General features: G+C 39.8%; 3 protein-coding genes across 3 annotated transcripts; 1 reads left to right on the top strand and 2 right to left on the bottom strand.

The window, feature by feature from the left end:
* The first annotated feature begins 83 nt into the window (after positions 1 to 83).
* Positions 84 to 8632, top strand: LOC148737077 (uncharacterized). The gene is made up of 11 exons (XM_088747716.1): positions 84 to 145; positions 261 to 265; positions 1376 to 1512; positions 1806 to 2298; positions 2411 to 2458; positions 2879 to 3058; positions 3738 to 4002; positions 5324 to 5499; positions 5915 to 6044; positions 6693 to 6864; positions 7379 to 8632. The coding sequence occupies exons 1-11, from the start codon at positions 84 to 86 to the stop codon at positions 7580 to 7582; spliced, it is 1872 nt and encodes a 623-aa protein (XP_088603842.1). The 3' UTR covers positions 7583 to 8632.
* Positions 8606 to 11586, bottom strand: LOC148737076 (replication factor C subunit 1-like). Its single transcript, XM_088747786.1, has 4 exons — positions 11444 to 11586; positions 10887 to 10968; positions 10176 to 10319; positions 8606 to 9922 (listed from the first exon to the last, which is right to left on the bottom strand). Exons 1-4 carry the CDS (start codon positions 11584 to 11586, stop codon positions 9611 to 9613), a joined length of 681 nt encoding a protein of 226 aa, XP_088603912.1. The 3' UTR covers positions 8606 to 9610.
* Positions 11451 to 24433, bottom strand: LOC148737075 (replication factor C subunit 1-like). The gene is made up of 13 exons (XM_088747789.1): positions 24247 to 24433; positions 21237 to 21548; positions 20199 to 20378; positions 19161 to 19410; positions 18132 to 18278; positions 16947 to 17165; positions 15723 to 15808; positions 15150 to 15287; positions 14482 to 14577; positions 13726 to 13824; positions 12989 to 13140; positions 12058 to 12156; positions 11451 to 11589 (listed from the first exon to the last, which is right to left on the bottom strand). Exons 2-13 carry the CDS (start codon positions 21282 to 21284, stop codon positions 11571 to 11573), a joined length of 1533 nt encoding a protein of 510 aa, XP_088603915.1. The 5' UTR covers positions 21285 to 21548; positions 24247 to 24433; the 3' UTR covers positions 11451 to 11570.

Genomic DNA, 24433 nt, shown 5'->3' with positions numbered 1-24433 from the left:
CTTTACTCTCCATTACCTTTCTTTTTATGATAACACGTCGTTACATCGAAACACTGGAAACAACTTGTCGTAAGGCGTACGGTATGTCACGAGTTTTTTTACCTGTTTTAATTGTTTGGGATCCTTGCAATTTTGGCGAGAACAGGTAAGTCAAAATGTTTGTTTGTTTGTTTTTTTTTTTCCCTAAACACTCTTATACCTAATCAGGAAATAATTTCGTCTTTTAGAATATATTGTGGTTAATTGTGATGATATTTCAGGTCAGGTACACAAAGGAGGCTGTGAACCGAAAATTATCAATTGCAAAACCTGCTTTAGATGTCAATAGTAAACGTTTACGAAATTAGTAAACAGGCGGCAAATTTTTTCAGAATTACGGTTTTTCATAGTGACAGACGAGATGTTCATGAATTCAATTGCTTGAATTCAATATGTCATCTGGAGGGTTTTCGTCTTCGCCCATTCGTAAAGAAGAAAAAAAACTAGACAAGCTATAGCTACCAACAAAGCCGTCAGACGTCTGCGCATGTGCGAAGGTTTTCAGTGATAACATGTATGTAGAACTAGGTTGTCTCACAAGAGTTACAAACAGCCACAAAAGTCGATATCTCCCTCTCCCTACGTTTTATCTTATTAAAGATCTCTGCAGACGTTTCAATTTCTTTCGTTTATTTTGCGACACAGCGGGTAGGGAAATTGGCGCTCAGCCGGCCAGAATTGATCCCCTCGCGTATGCCTTGCCCCTTGACATCCAACCACTGTGTTATAGCCACCAAATTGTGGTAGCTTACTTTCGTGCATCTATCATGACTGACATGCTACTCACATCGTGATTGCGCCAGCCGAAGAAAAGGAGAATAAGTCAAAGAGGTGTTGCAGAAATAAGAAAGGCTGGTAAATCAAAAAACGAGCCCGAAGCATATTTCATTTCCCCTTTTTCTCTTTACAAGAATGAACTCGTTCTTCGTTAGTGTGAACATTACTATGCGGTGATCATTTTGAAAAAAAAATAGGAAAAAAACCTTGTTTAAGAATATATATACATATATGTCAGCTTCAACGGGAGTGGGTTGGAATCCGCAAAGAATGGCTCTGTTTGGAACTCTGTGGCGTGCTGTTGGGGCTAGACTCCCTACTTTTACGATTCCTCTCTTCATCCTGGGCCCAGTTGTTTGAGGGCTCATATGCACTCAGCCAGGATTAAATTTTAATCCGGTTTCTTTATCCCCTTGTTCAAAGCCGTTCTTGGATAATTTTCTCTATTCTTTTAAAAGCATCCAATCATCAAATTTCCGACAAAAGTAACTGTACTGAGTTTTCATGTAAAGCTTTGATATCTTAATTCAGATTTCAAAATTGTGATTTTGATTTACAGTTAGCTGCAAGCAGTATTTTGAGGATGGCTTTGAGCGTGATGGAGTTTACCGGCTGCATTTGGATGGACCCTGCACAAAGCCAGTCAAAATAATTTGTGATCAATCCAGAAGGTTTGGCGGGGGATGGACTTTATTGGTAAATCTACCATTCCAGTCCGTATCATTTGATTGAACAGAAAGGCTGCTCTGATTCTTACACCGCTATGGGTCACTTTTTTGTTGATCTGGTTTACCAGATCTCACAAATTGATCTCTTAATGTTTTACTAAGGGGAACACGACACAAAGTTAATTGCAATTGTAGATGAGTCGGACGAGAAATTACCTTTCATTTCTCCACGTTTTCAACTGCTCTAATACACTCTATTTGAATGGATTTGAAAGATAAAAAGCAAAACGATTTTTTAATCTAAAACCGTACGATACACAGATACAAGCACTCACCAACAAGGGTTGGAATGAAAGAACAGTCCTCCAGCGAAATGCGTACGCACTGGCCGGTAAGCTCAGATGGGCAGACTTTTCCATTTTAGGAAAAGCTGACATCATCAAGCATGATTCGACCAATAACAGCCCGTTTCTGTATCGACTCGATGCAATTCAGCCAGGATGCTGGGGTGGAGTTTGGCAAGCTCCGAATCACTACACCTTCACTGGAAACTTTCCTAATCAAACAGACGTTATGATGGTGAAACGATTTAACGACTGGTCGAGTGGAGAGTTTGCCATAAGCAACCGAATGCCTTGGTTCCCAAGGCGAAATCGATTGGCATTGCTTACAACGAGTGATTCGTCTGTGGGACATATACCCTGGGCGACCTTTGTGGCGCAACAAAAATGGCCCTTTCTCCCTTCTCCATGGATTTCTGGCAAAATGGCCTTTCCCAGGAGAAAATGGTATTGGCTGAAGGAGCTAAGACAAGGCAGGTTTATTGTTTGAGTTTTTTAGTGCACTAGGGATGTGGTATACCAAGTAGCGACGCAGTTTATATCTTACTTATATGCCCAACTAAGCTTTGATTTTATATTTCTCAGATTACAAGGAACCAGACCTCATTTGCCCAATAGAGACACCACTGCCAGGTAAAGATAAGATAAGAACTTGGGTATCAGTTTAAGTGTCTTGCTCTCTTCGGAAGATTCACTGCAGAGGTAAATTGCTTCAAACTGCACACATGTATAAGTGTTAGCGCCCTGAAGAAGGAATGGGGGGGGGGGGGGTGGGAGGACTTAGAGGATCACCTGGTTCTCAGAGAAGCTGAGGGGGGTCAGTCGTCAACAGAGTATAAAGGGGGGGGGGACTAGAGAAAATTGACTACCGATGGGAGATCATTAGAATAATACAGGGAGGAGAGAGGAGGGGGGTCATTATAACACAACCAGAAAACATCTGTCTCCCCACCCCCGAGTGATAGATACTGACCGGTCTATTTCAGATGTAAGTTATTAAAAGTTCTCTATTTTCTGACCCAATACCTATGGATAATATCATGACTACTTGAGTCAACGGTGGTTACAGCTCTTGGTCAGCGTGGAGCGTTTGTAGCAAGACCTGTTCAACCGGTTACAAAGTCAGAGCGAGATACTGCAACAATCCACGACCTGCGAACGGTGGAAAAGACTACTCAGAGCTGGGACCCTCGCGTGAAACTCTCTTGTGCAAGCCATGGCCCCCTTGCGGTGGTAGGCTTATTATTCACTGTCTTAGTAGCGAGTTTTCTCTGCGTGAATCAAAATTACCCTCGCTGGGTACATATCCTTTGCATGCAGTCTGTCACTAGTTCTGTGTGACGCAGATGAAAGAGCCCATGACTCTCCTGAACTGGCATCCACAACTCACGTTGCCTGGTTATCACTTAAAGGCAACTTGAAGCAGTTAATTTTGTTCAGCTTCGTAACTGAGTGACGGTTTTCGGTAAATTATACCAAGAGCTCGAAATTTGCATTTAATGTGATAGTTGACGAGGAAGGCACCCGAATTAAAATTTTGAGCATATAAATCGAGAACGAATGATCAATCGTAATCGAGCAAAACTGAACAGCATTAGTCTTGTTTTTTTTTTTTTTTTTTTTTCTCTCTTTTTTTCGTTTTGTAACAGCACATTAATCGGGCTGTTTATTTGAATCCCATCTACTAAAGGAGTAGATATCCAATAGTTAAGCCAATCAGATCCCAGCAACTGTGACAAAAGGCATATAGATTTAGATAGACTCAAAGACAGACAGACGATACACAGACCGGATAATGGGAGGTTGGAGGAGGGGTGGAGGGGTGGAGGGGTGGAGGGCTGGAATCGATGTGCGGTAGGCTAGTCGGATAGACGAATAGATGGATGAAAATATTTTTTTTCCTTTTGTTTAGGTTTTCCAAAGCACAGTCCACTAAGAAGCCCGAATGGACTATGTATCAGCCCCAAATCCCACTCTTGTGTAGTCAATGAATCAGAAATTCTAGTATTTGACACAGACTGTATAAGTGACTCGTCATGGTTTCTTCTACTCAAGGATGGCTCCCTTCAGTACGCATGCTCTGAAATGTGCGTCAAGCCAATGATTAATGACAGCCTACCAACTGAAGGGACCCCTGTCGGGTTGTCGTTTAGTGCTTGCGATGATAAAACACACAGGTGAAGATTGACGCTCACATAATTTCTCTTCAACTTCTACAACCTAACATCAGTATGCATATTCTCCATACTGGTACAATGAATATATGAAAGTTCATATATTTTGAACTGCGGTTATAGATACGTATGATGCACGATCCTCGCAGAAGAGAGCGCTATTTATGCAATAGCGAAAATAAGACCTGAATTTCATATATTCACTGTATCTGATTTATCATCACGGGTTTATTACGAATCAACCGAACGGCCCGCTCCCAGTTGGCTTGTTAGCTCATTTGGTAGAGCGCTACAATAGTATCGCAGAGGTCAGTGGTTCGAATCCCGTGCAGGCCTGATTTTTTTCAGGTCTGATTTTCGCTATTGCATAAATAGCGCTCTCTACTGCGAGGATCGTGCATCATACGTAGTCTCCATACTGTTGTCTATACATTTTCTAAGGTGCTGGCAAGGAGAGTTAGTTTAACAATCCGAGCCTCTGGTTGGTGATCATTTCCTTTATTTTCGTGAACTTACTGAGTGATTCAGGGGTGATATTGTAAAGAAAAATAAGATTTTGACTCTTAGGGATCCAAGGGTTTAATTAAAGTTTGAAAAACTGATGCATCATTATATTTAACTAAAGAGCAGGAAAACAAAAACCTCATCAGATATCGATAAAGGGGCAAGTTTCTGATTAAAAACTGTGGTGCTGCGCGCGTCGGTGGGGGTAAGAAGGTAATTTATGATTTATCATCTAAGTTGATAATGTAAGTTGGCCACCGTGAAGAGTTTAAAAGCTAACATTTCGAGCGTTAGCCCTTCGTGAGAGCGAAACTCTTAACGATAGCTAATTTACATTATCCGACTCAGTTGATAAAAATTACTGTGTTACTCCCACTGACGCAGCACCACAGTTTCTTCAGAAACTTACCACCTTTATCAGATATGGTCATATTCCACCATCAGTAAGCAGTGTTTTCAGTGCACTGTCAAAAGCCAACCAGATGTGTCTTTTTTTTCCTCTTCTCAACCATGTATTTTATTGAGATTTTTTCTCCTTAATGGTCAAGAATTTCTTGACACTGCTCCCCAGGGAGAGGCTTGTGTGTTTCTTCTCAAAGTTTCAATGCATTATCCAGCAAACAGCTTATAAGAAAATACACCCAACCGAACAGAAAGGGTGGAAAATTTCCTTTTTGTTATCGCCGTCTCACCCTCTGGAAGTCGCTCTTAGTAAAATGTACTACTAATTCCATTTCCCTAAAACTACTGGCAAGCTTAAACAACAGTTTTCGCAGAGCCGAGAGAAAATAGTATCATTTAAGTTTTAATTTTGAATTAGATTTCAAAAGACCAGTGGAATGGCTTATGGGAAGGCAATCAAGTACAGCCCTGGTGGATTGTGCCTGCAGTCTCTCAGTGGTAATATTCCAGAGAAAGGAGACGTGGTAGCATTAGGCAGGAAATGTGTCGAGGGATCTGACGCTTTTAAACGAGTTTACACATTTCCAAATCCAGGTAAAAATGTGTTTATTTTTTCTTGCATCATCTTTTAATGTCTTGTTATAGAAGGTTTCGGATCTTTCCTCTATGAAATTTTTATACACCAATATTGAAAGGTTTTGTTTTGCAGTGTGCAAATTAGCGCTATCAAAAATATTACTTGTCGGTTTTCACTCTGATTGCAAGATAATTTGGTTTTCAACAGAGTTAAGACAGTAATCTAAATTGGCAGCGGTAAAGAGTCTCTAATGCTTGCAGTCGAGCTCCAGCTCTTCGTTACAGCGACTGATTGTTCAAGTTGCCGACTTTTTCTCTTTATTGACTATTTTTTCTCTTCAACGCTGCGAGAGATGGGAAAAGCTCGGCGCTATTCATGGTTAATAAGAATTCACTTTATCATTCATGTCTTAGTTTTGTCTTGAACCTTCAGACTGCAGTTATGGTTTACAGACCGGTTTACTGAGTGACTCTCAACTTTACAGCAGCTCTGCATTAGGCGAGAGTTATACGGCATCCTACGGAAGGCTTCGAAACAGAACAAGTGCTTGGTGTCCAAATGGGTATGATTAAAGCTCTCTCTTCCGAAAGGCATAGAAATGCAAATACTGTATACTGAAAAACTTCGGTATTATAAAAGGATTTCCAGCCCTGAGAAAGCCGACACAACGCAAGGGTAAAATGACGGCATTTTTCACGTGTGTTTCATATCGCCAGTCAACTGCTAACACGTCACTCACCCTTCGCGCCACTTTGTCAGGTTGACGAATGAATGGCACACCGTTTACAATTTTCAATCCAAGGTCGATTATCGAAAATTTCTCGGATTGTGGCCTATGGTCTTAATACGATAAAAAAAAAAAAAAAAATCATACAAGGTTACTCGTAGATATAGGATTTCTCTTCTTGTGTTCAACTCGATATCTCAGTCATTCGCTATGCTATTTCATGAGATACTTTGTATATACCGAGTTGAACGCTCGACGAAAAATTCCCTACTACCTTGTACTCAGGTACTACTTTTTTGTTAACTTATGTCGATCTTGCAACCATCTCCACTAAGCCAATGCAGACTTTCATTTCGTCTGTCAATCCATGCACATAACGCAGAAAAATATTCTTAAAGATCGTTCAAATTCCTCTATGCCCTGACTGCTTTCCTTATGGAAAAAAATGCATGTAATCAACATGCAAACTCCCTTATCTTTCAGCGATAATGCCGAACCATATTTTCAAGTAGACTTGGGTTACGCTGATGAAATAAAAGGCGTGGCCATTCAAGGTCAGGAGACTAAATATTGGCTCGTGCGCAAATTTACTCTGAGTTTCAGCATGGATGGTAGCACGTGGTTTAACTACACCGAAAACGGACTGGGAACTAAGGTAGAAGGAATGATGTAATCTTAACTATTCTGTGATCAGTGTCTGTATTTAACGCCTCGCTTCAAACCTTTGTCGTTTTTTGTTTCTGTTCAAATGGAGCAGTTTTCAGTCGCGTTTCGAGAACCCAAAACCAAAACAGGCAATCGGAGGGAACCTCGATGTCATCATTTGGCAGTTAAAGCTCCAAGTAGAAACAAGAAGACTTCACGAAAGGCAAGAGAACGCTTGCCATGACGAAACCATGATTGGTCTTGTTTGCTATATATCAGAACTGTGCCACGCTACTACTTTAATGTCCGCCGAGAGAAATACCCTTCTTTAGGCGAGATGCTGTTCAAATTGTAACACGATCTTTTGCAGCTGAAATGAAATGAATTATGTCGAAATGTTTCTTTGCAAACTTTTTTTTTTTTTTATAGATAAAAAAGGTAACTGGAAAGGCTTCCCCATCATAGAAATGAAAAATAACAGAATCGTACGCTCTGTTCTATTCTCTCATTTGATCACATTTCAGGTGTTCAGTGGGTCCTCTCACCCATTGCTTGTAAAGCCCAATACAATAGAACCGTCTGTGACAGCTCGATTTGTACGAATCAACCCAGTTCAGTGGTACGGTAAGCCCTGTCTTAGAGTGGAGCTGTACAGATGTTCACTTCGAAATGGTAAGAACGCTTATCCTGAAGACAATTTCTGTTCCACGAAACGACTTGCTGATTAGAAGTCGTTCTTTTCGCTGATAGAATAGCTTAGGCGAGAGTAAACTCAGTTTAGGAGGGGAAAGAATAAACGCCTACAGTGACTGAGCATTAGGCTAAAATAATTATTCACCTCAAAGTCGTTAAAAAGCAGGGGACGCTTAACTTCACTTTGATGAGTAAGATAGATTCAGCGATATCCTACAAACCCCACAACGCTAATATCACGACATTATTTGGTGATCAGCAAATTGGACAGCAAATGACAGCAAAAAGGCAGTGGCATGAACTCCTCACTCCATTCTAACCTAACAAACAAACAAATAAACACAAAGAACTGGAGAAAATAAAAATAAAAAAAAAAAAAAAGATAAACAAACAAATGGAGAAGCGAACAAACCAACAATCAACAGAGCTAAAACAAAAACAAAAAAAAGAAAAAAAAACGGAAAAACGCAGAAACAAACAAAAACAAAACAAACTACAGGTTAACGCTCTTGTTTACTTTAATTTTGTCCGTTAAATTTCAGCTGATCCTTACGAGTTATAAAGACCGAGGGGTTGGACTAAATCAGAGAAACTACGGTGTATGAATTTTTGTTCCTGGTTATCCATCATGATTCTCGACACAAAACATGGATAATATCACTTTCTACGAGTTCTCTCACGTGCTTAAACGTTACGAATTCAAAAAATGTAATATAGGCTGTCACAAGCATAAAAATGGAATTTTCCATACTGTGCGCTTACACCCCCTCAGGCTTGTCTGCGCTCGAGTTTTATAATCTCTTGGACAGAGTTAACCCTTTACAACCTAATATCGGCATGCATATTCTCCATACTGTTCTCTATACATTTCCTAAGGTGCTGACAAGGAGAATTTGTTTAACAATCAAGAGCTTCTTTAGTTCGTGTGATCATTTCCTCCATTCTCCTGACCTTAATGTGTGATTCAGAGGGGAAATTGTAAGGAGAAAGTAGATGTTAGTCACTCTTAGAGTTCGCACAAAGCTGAAACAGGACACGACGGAGGACTGTAAAGTACATAAAGTGGCTAAACAATTTTTTTTTTTTTTTTAAGAAATAAAATGTTACACCAACAGAACAACGTTGTTTACGAGTCAAAGTTTTATAAAAGAAAAAAGAAATGTATGGTAGTGGTGCATGTAAAATTCATAACACCATCAAAGGTGAAAGTTGGTGTCAAGACAATTCAGCCATGTTATTTTCGCGTGAGTGCTACAAAGTATTTGATGCCTCATCGCTTCGTCTTGTTTTTTTATATTTGTTGTTGTCGTTACTTTTTTAATTTTATTTTGACATTTCGAGCAGCTTTGCTCTCATCTATTTCATCCATTCAGAACTATTCAGCTGACAAAAAAAGGGAAGCGGACGCGTGAGACGGCAAAAAAAAGAAAACGACAATTAAAAAAATTTTTGCTCCGCAAACAGAGTCAAAAGAGGGTAAAGTTAGTGAACAATTATACAGCCACCTATGTAAGTCCTGGGCGACACAAGTATGCCTCCTTGATCCCCATCACACGTGTAATTCAGGTATTTGAGTTAAAAGCGATGGTAGATTTAGACCATGGATAATGAAATCGTTTCACAAACGTCTTGCAGCTCAAATCTGAAATCACAGAAACGTACGTTTCTAAGTGGAATAGTTTTGAATAGGAATTCCCTCTCGGCATGATGCGTCGCTGTAATTTTAGCATCGTGTCTACTTTTTCATTGCTCGTGTTTTATAGTGTGCGTTGTATGTTTCGGATGACAGAGACCTCAAGCAGTCAGGAAGGCAACGCTAAGGAAGACCTGGATTAAAGAATCATACTTCTTGGTTAGAGTTTCGCGGATGGCTGGATGTACACATCTTTCCAAGCAGTCAAATCGCAGAAAATAATGAAAGACACGCCTCGGCTTCCTTGAAATTTTTCACTTTTGTCATCCGCTCTAAAGCTATTATTCCATTGCTATACATTTTAAAATCGATCCTTGTCCTCCCAGTCGATTATTTTCCCAGTGAAGGTGCTCCTCCCCGCACAAACCTATCATTTTCTATTTTTTCCTCGTCCTTTTCCCTTTGATGTAGGCGCTTGTTTCTTAGCACCCTCCTTTGATTTTCCGCCTTTTGCCCCACCCCTTGCTGCTGCTTTGGCTGGTTTCTTTGACGCCTTGATCATGGGGTTATTCTCCAGATCATCGTCGTCGTCCTGTTGTTCAACCACATCTCCTTCTCCTTCTTCCTCCATCATTTGTCCGTCCTCTGCTCCGCCTTTCCGTCCCTTCTTTGGCGCCGCGCGAATGGCGTAAGGTGTCTTAAAACTTTCTTTGTTGTAGGTTCGTGTGAACGCTGCTTTCACCTAAAGAGAAATGTCATAAAAATTTCAAAGCGATTATAAATGACATTTTCCCAAGTTACTCATAAAGAACATAAAGTAATGTAGCTGGCGAGCAAGCTGCAGGGCAATTTTAAACTTGGGATTTATCACGGGAAGCTCAGAAAAAAAAAGGCAATCAGTCGTCACTGCCCCAAATACACCACGGATGACTCCACCACTGAAATCTAAACACCACGCATTTTCATGTCTTAGCGGCCAACAGGAATGCACAAACCTTTGAAGGAATCGACGCGACTGGATCTCTCTGTCCTTCGAATTGACCAACCTCAATGATAGAATCCCAGTCTTCTTTGGTTAAATCATAGTTCTCCATGACTTGAATGACACTGGACACACCAGAATTAATCTGGTCTGATTCCTAAGTGTAGAAACGGGATCAAGACAATGAGAATGAAAGAAATGATCACCAAACTAAGAATCCACGATTGTCAAACGAATTCTCCTTCTTAGTGCCAAAGAAAATGCGGAGAGTATGGAAAAAAAATTATATCTTATATTATATTTTCCTCCCACAATATATACTTCGCTCTACTTCTATGTATTGAGCATTGTTCTACGAAAATCAAGTCACACTTTATATATATATTTATATATATAGATTAGGATGTAAATGGTTAGTAAACAGTAATGAGATGACAGTTCCAAGAACGTGTTAAAAGCCTTTGAAAAGAATTGAGGCCAAGGGTGACCTGGTTATAATAAAAACGTTGGTGATTTTCTAATGTAAATTACTTTGTTATCCTGCTAGCCAGATACTGATCTCTATCAAAACAAGGTCATCTCCGGCCTCACTCCTAATCAAAGGCTTGGCAACTAAGTACACAACTGTCAATTGGCCTATTAGTTGATTGTTTGATAAATTGATTGATTGATTGATTTTCAAGTGAGCAAGTTCACACCAGAAACGAGTTTCCGTCGAACATACCTGAGTCATAAGCGGGCTGGTGAGGACTTTTCTGAGATAAGGAATGTAGTCCATGTTCATTGACAACTTGCTTCCGGATGTGCTAAAAAATATCAATAAACATTAAAATACGAAAAAATACAAAAAAGAAAAAAAAAATGAATAAATAAATAAAATAAAATGCAATGATAACAATAACAATACGTATTACTACTACTAGTAATAATAATGACAACGAATAATGATACTGATAACGATAACAATGATAATACGAATTTAGGAGTGAGAAAGGCTTTGGTTTTGCTTTGATGCTTAATGCAGACTGCTAAAAAAGCAAACACACAACACAAACAAAAAACAACGACAACAACAATAAAAGCCAAAATCTTTTGTACCGAATACACGTAAAACGCGTCTTAATTATTTGCGTTTTTTCGCACTTCAGGAAATTTTCCAGTTTCTACTTCCGCGTCTCATTGGCTACCTTTGATTACTCTATTTTATTCTGACAGTTTACTACGATAACCCCGATGGAAATGCTCTTTATTACACTGGTCACATTCCACAAATACCCTTACCTCAATCGCATGTGACCCTTCAATTCTTGAAGCATGCGGTCTAGCCTGCCATATTTGGAATTTTTTCCCAGCCACTGAGGAAACTCGATCCTCTGACCCATTCCCCCGCTTATAAAGGTTGACGGGATCACACACGAAAACATGGCCTGAAAAAAATCCAGCAGCGCTAAATCAACACTAAGGTCAAACTGGAATGTTACTTGGCTGCTACTTTTAATTCTTATGGGCATTTATTGAGCGAGTATAAGCATGACAGAGAGGTTCGCGCTATTTCTCTCTTCCTTAACCATTTAACCTCTTAAGAGCGACTTACATCTAATTTCTCATTACAATATCACCCCTGAATCACACATTAAGGTCAGGAGAATAAAGGAAATGATCACCAACTAAAAACGTTCTAGATTGCTGGACCAATTGTCCCTAGTGTGTGTGTGTGTGTGTGTGTGTGTGTGTGTGTGTGTGTGTGTGTCTGTGTGTGTGTGTGTGTGTGTGTGTGTGTCTGTGTGTGTGTGTGTGTGTGTGTGTGTGTGTGTATGTGTGTATGTGTATGTGTGCGTGTGTTAATCTTCTCATATCCCTATACAAAATTACCCATGCATGTTTTGTACAGTTACCAGTTGCCTCCTTGCCTGATGAGTTTTTCGACCAAATCTCCATCACAAATGGAGTCGGCTGTCTGACTAACGAGTGACAGCGTTTTCTTGATATCACCCCTAGATAAGGCAATCACGCATGGAGAAAAAAAAAAAAAAAAAAAAAAAAAAAAAAAAAAAAAACAAGAATAACATCGAAATTACGAATCAATCCACTTTCGTAAGTACTCTTTAACGAGGATGTGTCTTTTGCCTAAATGAACTTATTAGTTAACCTAAAAAGTTTCAATGAATGGTTGGTAAATGACTGACTTGCTTCAAACATTCAGTTCGTAAAACAGAACGAAGTAGTAAAGGCGCCATAGAAGTGGCCGAGCGAAAACGAGGGAGGTTTGGGTCGTTCTCGACCAGACCTAATCCAATCCCTCCTCCTTTCTTTACTCTTCAAAGCTCAAAGCGCGGAAAAACGCAGTCGCGGTGGGTTTAAGTTTTGAATCTGACTGGTTGAGAGGATAACGTGAGTTTTCTGGACCAATAATTATAATAATAACAATAACAACTTTATTTAAGGAGGGTAACACATTACAGTAATTCGACTGATGAACTTGTAGCCCTCAAATAAATCAAACAAAGATTTTAAATAAACATGAAGTGCATGAAAAATCCCCACTGGAAAGAGGCAGACCAGTGGGCTATTTACAGAGCGCAGCCGAGGAGTTAAACTCGGGGCAAACGAGAACAAATCCAGCGGGTAGAGGGTGGAGGACTCGAACCCGGGCCGCCGGATTACAAGTCCAAAATACCCTAACCACTCGGCCACGCCGCCTCCTTAATTCAATCACAAAGCGGAGTGGAGCAATACCATAAAAATCCCGAATTACTTTCGGAAGTGAATTGAAAATTGCTCTAATAACTTGAAGTGAATAACAAAAGTACTGAGATCTCAACTCACCGGCCCTGGCCTGGTTCAACCATGAGGTAATTTTCTTGTATAAAGAGAGGCATCATGGAGTAATCACAAAAGAACATGTCCGATTTTTCAATCAAGTTCATCTTCGAACTTTCAGCTCCAGAGAGAAGTCTCCTCACGGCATCAAATGCACCCTGACGATGAAAAGGCCTCCTGTCACTTTTTTTCTAAACCATGCAACTGTTATATATGACTTAAAACCAACCTGTAGTCCAACAAGCTGCTACCGTTTGGGCCGCAATGGTCACCGGTAAAAAGTAACGGCGACTAAATCTGCAGGGTAAGTCGTGAGGCTTGAGTTGTGTATGGTCTTCTGCAAATCGACTTCCGGTGAGATGAATCGACCCAACTTATCGAGTAGACCCGTGCGAATCGTGTCGATTCGTCAACATTTTCTACCCCTGCATTTTTTATAATTTTCTGACGATGGACTTTCAGTCGTTTCACGCCTTAAGAACGTGAAAGGTTAATGTTATCATTTTCTCATACCTGCCACTCATTTTCACTCATTGCTCACGCCCCTCGACTTCCGTTAACACACGGTTCAACTTCCGTCGAACCATGGTACTCATTTTCACATATTACTTATGCCGCTCGACTTCCGGTGTAACGATTCGTCAACGACCGTAGACGAATCGCAACGGTTTAGACATGGACAGAATGTTATCTTAAACAAATACAATAAATAATTTATAACCATTCGATGATAAACTTGTTACCATTTTGATGTCTTTTTGCGCTTTAGCAGCCTCTTCCTTTGCCTGGTCATAGTTAAGCGACTTTTCTTTTGCTGTCCACATTGATAAGTTATGAAGAACCTGCGGCAAAAACCATTTTCAATCTAATTGAATCCTGTATATCCTGAACTCCCCTAATTCGTTAACTTTTCCCTCCCTGTTATTACTTCTTTAGTATTTTTTTTCATTTTCTCGCATTTGAAGAAAGTTTAGCTCAGCACAAAGGCAAACATACAAACATACAAACAAACCAGAAGGAAAAAACAAAACCAAAACAAAACAACACCAAAACATCCACAGCAACAACAAAAACAACAACAAAAAACAAAAAACAAAAAACGCGAGCAAACAATCACGAGATCACTATTTTAAGTCTTGAGCAACGGTGAACACTTTGGAACCCCCATACTAACCACTATAGAAATCTCCCTCTTTTAAACAATCCCTCCCCCCCCTCTTGTTTGCCTAGAACTTCAGGTTTTCAACACACACCTTTCTTCTTCAATATGCTATTTTCTCACCCGCTTCCATATCAAAAGCTCTACAATGGAAGTTCCATTGTTCTTTGTTTAGGCTATGTCGCTATGTAGCATAAAAATATACTACTTTGAAACACAGTATCAACTTACTTTTGATCGGTACTCGAGTGGGAGAGAGTCTCGCTAAATTGTGCTTGGTAGTTGAATGCAAAAAAGCAGCTCTATCCATATGTCAGTGGAGTTAATTTTGTCAATTTACCTGTCGAACATCCTGGTTTGCGCCCACGATAATTTGCTCCATGGCCTGGGGTGGTATCTTGAGTCCTTCCTTAAATGCTATGCTCATCATGGCTCCCTGAAAAACAAACACATCTTTGATTCTCCATTTATATGTAAGATCAGACTTGAAGGCCGACACTTTCAAAACGAACATGTATCCCGCAGTAGGAGACTTTGTAGTTTAGTTTATCAACAGAGTTGACATTGCAAATTGCCCACCGAAGAGACCTTCTGGTGCTGACGTTTAGAGCGTTAGCCTTTCGTCAGAGTTTCATTATAGCTTCATATTTCGCTTTGACGAAGGCTTTGAGACATGTATTTGAAATCGTTAAGTCTAAATACAAACTCCCACAGCGATCGCATTTGTGTGAGAGTACACGCATTTCCGCGCAGTCAACTACAAAAGACGAATCAAAATACAGGCGTGTAAACCACTACACGCACGTAACTACACGCACTGGAAGCACGTGTAATTCCCACGAATTACACACGCGCGTGGGGGTGTTGTAATACACGAGAGCAGTACTGTTTATTCCTAACTTCAAATTCTTTACTGGGAAAGAAGATATAATAATATGTATTCTGCATGCAGGCGTAAACCAAACAACCAACCAAACAGACAAAAAAAAACGGCACGCTTGGTATTACCTTGATCTGTTCAACCCGAGGTCTCTGAAATCTCAAATCAAAACAGTAATTTGCCAAGCTGCGTATTTTTGAACTGTTCCTTTCATTACACATGCAGATGACGGGTATCTTTGAGTTCTTTATCAGCGATATGAGTTCCTGTTCAATAAATGGAATTAACAGTAATTTTTTTGTCAAAGGTTGCTTTTTTCCAAAGTGAAGAACAAGAAGACAAATCAGAGTTTGAAACAATGACTTCAATAGCCCATTTCCGAAATACCCTTGGCCTCTTTTTCAAAGCGGTCCTGGTACTCATCCTTTCCCTGGAAGTTTTCATTTGCATGAATATCAAACTCACTTCCACACAAATGGTTGAGCACTAGGCCTCGTTTTGAAAATGAGGCCAAAGGTAATTCGGACAAAAAAAAAACAGCAACAGCAAAATAGCAACAACAAAAAGCAAAGAGAAACATACAAAAAAAATCAAATAAGAACAAATCTGAAAACAAACGCACAAACAAAAACCAAATACAAGGAAAAAGCACAAACACAGAAAGAAACAAAACAGGTAAATATCATATTTTCCCCCCATACCTGCATGCCTCCCCTATCCTCGTTGCCAGCCATTCCATCAACTTCATCCATAAGGAGAACATGTTTACTGGGGTCTGCTTTGTGACCTGACGCAACAGAAAGAAAAAAAAAAAGAAGCCGCATGTTAAGCACTTCGTCCTTCACTATTACTCTGCGTGCAATAATAAAATAGCTTTATTGACACTGCGGATCGACCCTCGATTCGTGACCTTCGACTCTCGACACTCGATATCTCGAACCTGGACTCTCCATACCCGATACTCGACACTCGATATCTCGAACCTGGACTCTCGATAGCCGATACTCGACACTCGATATCTCGATCCTGGACTCTCCATACCCGATACTCGACACTCGATATCTCGAACCTGGACTCTCCATACCCGATACTCGACACTCGATATCTCGAACCTGGACTCTCCATACCCGATACTCGACACTCGATATCTCGAACCTGGACTCTCCATACCCGATACTCGACACTCGATCTCTCCAACCTGGACTCTCGATACCCGATACTCGACACTCGATATCTCGATCCTGGACTCTCCATACCCGATACTCGACACTCGATATCTCGAACCAGGACTCTCCATACCCGATACTCGACACTCGATATCTCGATCCTGGACTCTCCATACCCGATACTCGACACTCGATATCTCGAACCAGGACTCTCCATACCCGATACTCGACACTCGATATCTCGAACCTGGACTCTCCATACCCGATACTCGACACTCGATATCTCGAACCTGGACTCTCGATACCCGATACTCGACACTTGATATCTCGAACCTGGACTCTCCATACCCGATACTCGACACCCGATCTCTCCAACCTCGATTCTCGATAGTTTCAAGTATCAAAGATCGAGTTTCTAGTCGAGACTGTCAACTTACTTTTGAGAGGAACTGTACAATAGTGCAGTGTACAGTTGAGAACAAAACAATTGACACGTATATACAAAGCAGGCTAAAATAAAGATAGTTTGCATGTTTATTAGAATGATACATTTTAGGTTACCGCAATAATTCATTCATGTACAGTGCAGCAAAAAGGTGAAATTAAGAAAATGATGCAGTGAAGTCAGTTTAGTAAGAAAAGGTAATTTGGTTTTATCAACTTAGTTAATAATGTAAACTGGCCACCGTAAAGAGTTTAAAAGCTGACGTTTCGAGCGTTCGCCCTTCGTCATTCTAAATCTTACAGAAATTTTACTACCTGTTAGAAAACCATCCATGGTTTTATTGCTTAATGACTGAGATATATGTTCCTCCAAAGTCTTTTTGTTCCGAGTGTCACTGGCATTCATTTCAATGTAAGTAAAACCAAGCTCCTCACAAACCAGTGTTGCTGTTGTTGTTTTACCAACTCCTGGAGAACCAGACAGAAGAGCTGCCTTACAGGACGATCCATCTTGGTCTTTCTTGAAAAACGAAGCTGTAGAAAAAAAAAAAAAAAAAAAGGAACTGAATTAAAACTGTTATCCATTTATTATTATGAGTGCTTGTAATTTGAGCAAATGCCCCTTATTAGAATGTTTAACATAAAATTAATTATGCGGGCCTATTTTGCGAGTGATGAGCAACACCATTAAACAGGGGATTTATTATTCTACTCTAATTACTTCTGTTTCTGACATCATAACTTCTAGTTCATGAAACACCTCTAAGGCCCTATCTCAGCATCTTATCGATCGCATAAGGTGAGCAGAAAGACGAAACTTAAAAAAAAAAAAAAAAAAAAAAAAAACATAGCGTGTTCTTTGTGAGCAAGGGAAAATCTTGAAACTCTTAAAAGTTTATTCCTTAAAGGGTTAAGCCAAAAAAAAAAAAAATTGTAAGGAGAAATTCAGTCTTGCTCACTGATGGGAGTTGAAGGGTAAAGAGACAGAAAGCAATTCTCTTCGAAGCTTATCCAAGTTCCAGTAGCATCAGGTATGTTACAGTATTGCTATACTTCCCGCTAGACAAGGTTCCTCTTTCCGCATCAAGTTACCTTCCAGGGCTCGACACCAAAGGTAGCCCACTAGCCACAGACTATAGTAGAAATTCAGTTTTGGCAGGTGGTTTTCAATTTCCATTAGCCAGTTTGGCAAGTAAACAAACTGAAATTGTCGTAACATCTAAAAACATCTAAGATGTCACTGGCCAGTTGGCTAGTAAGTTGAAAAGTCAGTGTCGAGCCCTGCCATCCCTAACATTTCATCTGCTTCCTCTGAGTTTTTGCCTGAACCACTCACATTCTTTGCTAAAGAGAGGTATTTTGAGAGCGAAGCACCTTACCCAAGAATACATCACAATCACATGGGTTGGGCTTGGAGTACAACCTTTTGATCCTTCGTTGAACAAGTTACATGACACAGGATGTTGTACAAAGAACACCTAGAATTAGATGCAGACTCACATTTAGAGGCTGGTTTCTTTCTGTTCTTTTCCCAGTCTCTCAGCCAGTTCATCAGCTTTCTCATGTTGCTCTTATCACCCTGCTGACCTATAATCTGCTTTACAGCACGAGGCCGATACTTGTCCACCCACAGCAAACTTGGTTCTCCTGGATAAAAGCAAACAGACAAGTAAACAAACAATAAAAGGAAACAAATGACCTTTACTATCAAAAATTTCAAAACAAACAAACAAACAAACAGGAAAACAAACTAAACTTTGTTTAAAAAAGTCTGCAAAGATGGAAGGACAGATAATTATATGGACAGACAGCTGGACTAAGAAGTGAACTGATAGGTAAAGTGGGTGGGTGGGTGAGCTAATAAGAAAGTGGGTGAGTGACCTGAAAAAATTAATAGTTGATTAAACTGATTGGTTGGCGCTGCTGTAAGGGAACGGATGGGGATGCTGGCTAGTAAACAGACTGATAAACATTGATTGGAAGGATGAACAAGCACACACAAGAACAGACAGACAGACAGACAAACTTATAGACAGACAGACAGATAGACAGACAGACAGAGAGATAGAAAGACAGACAGATAGACAGACATACAGATAGACAGATAGACAAACAGACAGACAGACAAACAAACAGACGGATAGACAAACATACAGATAGACAGATAGACAAACAGACAGACAGATAGAAAGACAGACAGACAGACAAACACAGACCCATAGATGGTAGGATGGAAAAATGAGCAAACTGATACATAAATGAAAACATAAACAGGAGGATGAATAAATGAATGATTAGCATATGTAATCAGTCATCATAGACTAGCCTATGGCTTATGTGCCACTGTTTTGGTGCAGCACATACTTAGAAGTCATTAGCAACTTACACCTGAACACACACAAGAAAGAGCCTAGAAAGTATTTGCTAAATGTAACTACCATACAATAGGATATTAATTTTTACTGGTGAGGAAATTTCCATTGAAATTATGCTCCTGTTCTAGTTGTTGAAAGAATTTGCAGCACCCACCTTTCAGCGCAGGTGATGATGATGGTGTTTGTGTCGCTGGAGAAGTCACAGATCTTTCACTCAGTTGTGACAAATCACCTTCAGAGTGATCTTTTCCTTGGCTGAGTGCCTCCATTGGTTCAGCTTTCTCCTTCTTCTTAGACTTCTTCTCCACTCTAGGTGGTTCAGAGCTGGTCGCATTACCCGGTTTTGTTCTGACAAGCTCAAACAGACCATCTTCATCTATTTGTGATGTTCCACATTGCTTAGCCTAAGAGTGAAGTACCAGAGACAAAAAAAACCAGTGAAACCAAAGTCACAAGCTACCAGTAATTCCTCAAGCTACTTCACTCAATATAAGTAAAAGTAAGTAAAGTCTGTTACGAGCCTAGTGGCCCATTCGGCCGGTGCTTAACTCCGGTTTCTGTAGCATGAAGTGACTAGGAGTATTTCTACTCCCCCCTGGATGGGATGCTAGTCCATCGCAGGGTTACCCCCCAGCATTAAATTGCCGGTACCCATTTATACACCTGGGTGAAGAGAGGCACTGTGAGAGTAAAGTGTCTTGCCTAAGAACACAACACAATGTCGCGGCCGGGGCTCAAACCCGGACTACTTGATCTGGAGTAGAGTGCACTAACCATGAGGCCACCACGCCTCCACACTTCACTTATAGACTGTTTTAATATTCCCGAATATCTGCTTGTAAACTATAATCACCAATTTTCATGTGGTAGTGGCACGGAATTTTACATAAACTCAAAATATAATGTTCAATTGAAGGCCAATGACTTAAGGAAAAAAATTATTGAAAGTAAAAGTGTTGGGATAAAAAAAAAAGAGAATTTTACAAGCTACCCAATTTATCAAATGGTGAATTCCTACATAAGTTTCTGTAAAACGAACACTTTTCAAACTACTGATCAATCCTTTCTGCATGTAGCACTCAACTTCCACACACAACCTTTGGATGTCCACTGCCATAACAAATAACCTCCTTTACATTTCAATTTTGTTTCTAAAGCTCTATCTGTTTCTTTGTTTTGAACTGTCCATTACCTTAGAAAGTTTACTTTCTCCTGCATCCCGTCCCACAACGACATAGCTTGTTTTCTTGCTCACTGATTGGGTAACTTTCCCACCATATCTCTGAATCAGATCAATTGCTTCATCTCTCTCGATACTTTCTAAGACTCCAGTAATAACAAACGTCAGTCCTTCCAAACAGTTTTCTTCTCCCTAAACATTAAATCAACAAGAGTATGCATGACTAAAGGAGATGTACAAAACAAAATGAATAATTCTCTCCTTGAGGGCCTCTTAATACCTTTCAAATTGAAAAGTTAGAAGGGACAAAAAAATTAGTACCATCTGTTTGGAAGCACCATAAACATTTGGTATCTGAATAACGGCACACCTACATGTACCCCACCCCTAACGAGTGCATGATTTCTCAAACACTGACATTGATCCAACATTTGATAAGAAAAACTGAGAGCAAAAGAATAAAATACATTTAATTTTTTTCCTCAATAAAACTACGAGTTTAAAACATTTTTCTGTGACATTTATCACCAGATTTTCCAAACCAGCTTTAATTATAACAATCTTCTTTTTCCTTTGTTGTACATCTCTTACTAGAATACAAAAGGATGGAAAACAAACCATTAGCACGGCTTGACACTAACGGTAGCCCACTAGCCACAGACTAGTAGAAATTCAGTTTTGGCTAGTGATTTTCAATTTCCACTAGCCAGTTTGGCTAGTCAGCAGACTAAAATTGTCGTAATATCTAAAAACAACTAAGATGTCACTAGCCACTTGGCTAGTAAGTTGAAAAGTTAGTGTCAAGCCCTGCGTTAGGAGCTTTGAGAAATGGTTGTTCAACTACCAGGTGTGATTAACATGTAACCTCTCCCTTGAATATCCACACATTATCCAGCAAACTGGTAATAAGAATACTCAATAATCAAGTAGAAGTTGTCATCTTGATCTACATGCCTGTGTAACACCAAAATTCTTATCACTAAGTTACAGGAAAACGAGTGACAGCTAGAAAGGAGAATTAACAATCAGATCATGGACTTTCTAACCCACCTGAGGAATTTCCTTTGATCCAAGGGCCCTTGGACCATCTCTTGCCATAAAACTACGGTAGCCAGATTTTTTCTTTTCCAAAGAAGGAGGAACTTCACCTGCCTCCTCTGCTCTTGACACCTTTGGCGTTCCCTTGGTTGGAGTTTTCTTACTGTCATCTTTTTCATTCTTTGTGGGAGTAACAGTTTTCCTTGGACTTGGTTTTGAGTCTCTAACTGGAGTTTCCGGAATTGTGGTTGTTGGTTTTGCTGGTGATGCAGATGCAGCAGCTTTGGAGGCCAGTTTGCTAGCAGGAGTTGTCTTTGGTAATTCCTGAAAAGTCCATACTTAGATAAAATTTGGAACTGGACAAAGGGTAACCCTTTACACCCTAAAATCAGCAGTCAAATTCTCCATACTCTTCTCTATACATTTTTCTTCAGTGCCGACTGGAAGAATTTGTTTAACAATCAAAGCTTTTGAGGTTGGTGATCATTTCCTTTATTCTTGTGATCCTAATGAATGACTCAGCTGTATTACTCTTAAGGGGAATTAGCTGCTAGTCACTCTTCAAGGTTTAGAAGGCTACATGCATATCATAGATGAATATCACACATGTGAATCATACAGGTCTGCCTATTATACAGTTCTATAAGTCCTCTAAAAAGCCCCCTGGGGGGGGAGGGGGGCTTATTTAATTCAGGTACTTTGGGGGGAGTGGGTTATTAGAGGTGGGGGCTTATTAATTTAGCCTGAAGTTCACTACCAGGATACAATATAGGACATGACAAATTAAAATTGCAGTCCTTGAATAAACTGATTGTATTTACTAACAAGGAGTGTGACTTTGAATTTTTGTTTTTTTCAGGGGAAGGGGGGGGGGCAGGGGGGCTTAATGAATTTCTTCTTCTATAGAGGGGAGCCTTATTAGTGGGGGGGGGGCCCTTAATAGAGGATTTACAGTATATCATACATGTACGTCATACATTTCAACAGCTGAGCATTGTCCTGGCAGGGCAAGAGCTGTTCTCAATAGGATTGTTGACAGTGAAGTACATGTATTCTGTATCTAAGAAAAAACCATCTATTGTCAAAGTAGAACAGCTTCACAGATGCAAACAATTTGTCCTGGCAGGGCAAGAGCTGTTCTCAATAGGATTGTTGACAGTGAAGTACATGTATTCTGTATCTAAGAAAAAAACCATCTATTGTCAAAGTAGAACAGCTTCACAGATGCAAACAATTTGTCCTGGCAGGGCAAGAGCTGTTCTCAATAGGATTGTTGACAGTGAAGTACATGTATTCTGTATCAAGAAAAAACCATCTATTGTCAAAGTAGAACAGCTTCACAGATGCAAACAATTTGTCCTGGCAGGGCAAGAGCTGTTCTCAATAGGATTGTTGACAGTGAAGTACATGTATTCTGTATCTAAGAAAAAAACCATCTATTGTCAAAGTAGAACAGCTTCACAGATGCAAACAATTTGTCCTGGCAGGGCAAGAGCTGTTCTCAATAGGATTGTTGACAGTGAAGTACATGTATTCTGTATCTAAGAAAAAACCATCTATTGCCAAAGTAGAACAGCTTCACAGATGCAAACAATTTGTCCTGGCAGGGCAAGAGCTGTTCTCAATAGGATTGTTGACAGTGAAGTACATGTATTCTGTATCTGAGAAAAAACCATCTATTGTCAAAGTAGAACAGCTTCACAGATGCAAACAATTTGTCCTGGCAGGGCAAGAGCTGTTCTCAATAGGATTGTTGACAGTGAAGTACATGTATTCTGTATCTAAGAAAAAACCATCTATTGTCAAAGTAGAACAGCTTCACAGATGCAAACAATTTGTCCTGGCAGGGCAAGAGCTGTTCTCAATAGGATTGTTGACAGTGAAGTACATGTATTCTGTATCTGAGAAAAAACCATCTATTGTCAAAGTAGAACAGCTTCACAGATGCAAACAATTTGTCCTGGCAGGGCAAGAGCTGTTCTCAATAGGATTGTTGACAGTGAAGTACATGTATTCTGTATCTAAGAAAAAAACCATCTATTGTCAAAGTAGAACAGCTTCACAGATGCAAACAATTTGTCCTGGCAGGGCAAGAGCTGTTCTCAATAGGATTGTTGACAGTGAAGTACATGTATTCTGTATCTAAGAAAAAAACCATCTATTGTCAAAGTAGAACAGCTTCACAGATGCAAACAATTTGTCCTGGCAGGGCAAGAGCTGTTCTCAATAGGATTGTTGACAGTGAAGTACATGTATTCTGTATCTGAGAAAAAAACCATCTATTGTCAAAGTAGAACAGCTTCACAGATGCAAACAATTTGTCCTGGCACGGCAAGAGCTGTTCTCAATAGGATTGTTGACAGTGAAGTACATGTATTCTGTATCTGAGAAAAAAAACCATCTATTGTCAAAGTAGAACAGCTTCACAGATGCAAACAATTTGTCCTGGCAGGGCAAGAGCTGTTCTCAATAGTATTGTTGACAGTGAAGTACATGTATTCTGTATCTAAGAAAAAACCATCTATTGTCAAAGTAGAACAGCTTCACAGATGCAAACAATTTGTCCTGGCAGGGCAAGAGCTGTTCTCAATAGGATTGTTGACAGTGAAGTACATGTATTCTGTAACTGAGAAAAAAAACCATCTATTGTCAAAGTAGAACAGCTTCACAGATGCAAACAATTTGTCCTGGCAGGGCAAGAGCTGTTCTCAATAGGATTGTTGACAGTGAAGTACATGTATTCTGTATCTGAGAAAAAAACCATCTATTGTCAAAGTAGAACAGCTTCACAGATGCAAACAATTTGTCCTGGCAGGGCAAGAGCTGTTCTCAATAGGATTGTTGACAGTGAAGTACATGTATTCTGTATCTGAGAAAAAAAACATCTATTGTCAAAGTAGAACAGCTTCACAGATGCAAACAATTTGAGTAACCTTCAGGATAGTAGGTTTAAGCATTAATTAATAAAAATGGTTAAATTTTCAACTTTTAAACAAGTATGATCATCAAAAGGTTTACAAACCTTTTTCTTCTCAGGGGAGGGCTTTTTCACATCAAGCTTTGCCTCTGAGAAGTCTTCCTTTCTTTTCTTTGATGGTTGCTCTGTTGTCTGACCATTCACATTCCCATTTTCTCTTCCTCCTTTATCTCTCCCGTTTTTAGATTCTTCTTTTCTATTTTTCAGCGTATCTTCACTTTCCTCAGACTCG

The sequence above is a fragment of the Stylophora pistillata genome, chromosome 2, assembly GCF_964205215.1.
Source record: "Stylophora pistillata chromosome 2, jaStyPist1.2, whole genome shotgun sequence".
NCBI classification, from domain to species: Eukaryota; Metazoa; Cnidaria; class Anthozoa; order Scleractinia; family Pocilloporidae; genus Stylophora; species Stylophora pistillata.
The sequence above is the reverse complement of the archived record's forward strand: the minus strand, read 5'-3'. Positions and strand labels throughout refer to the sequence as shown.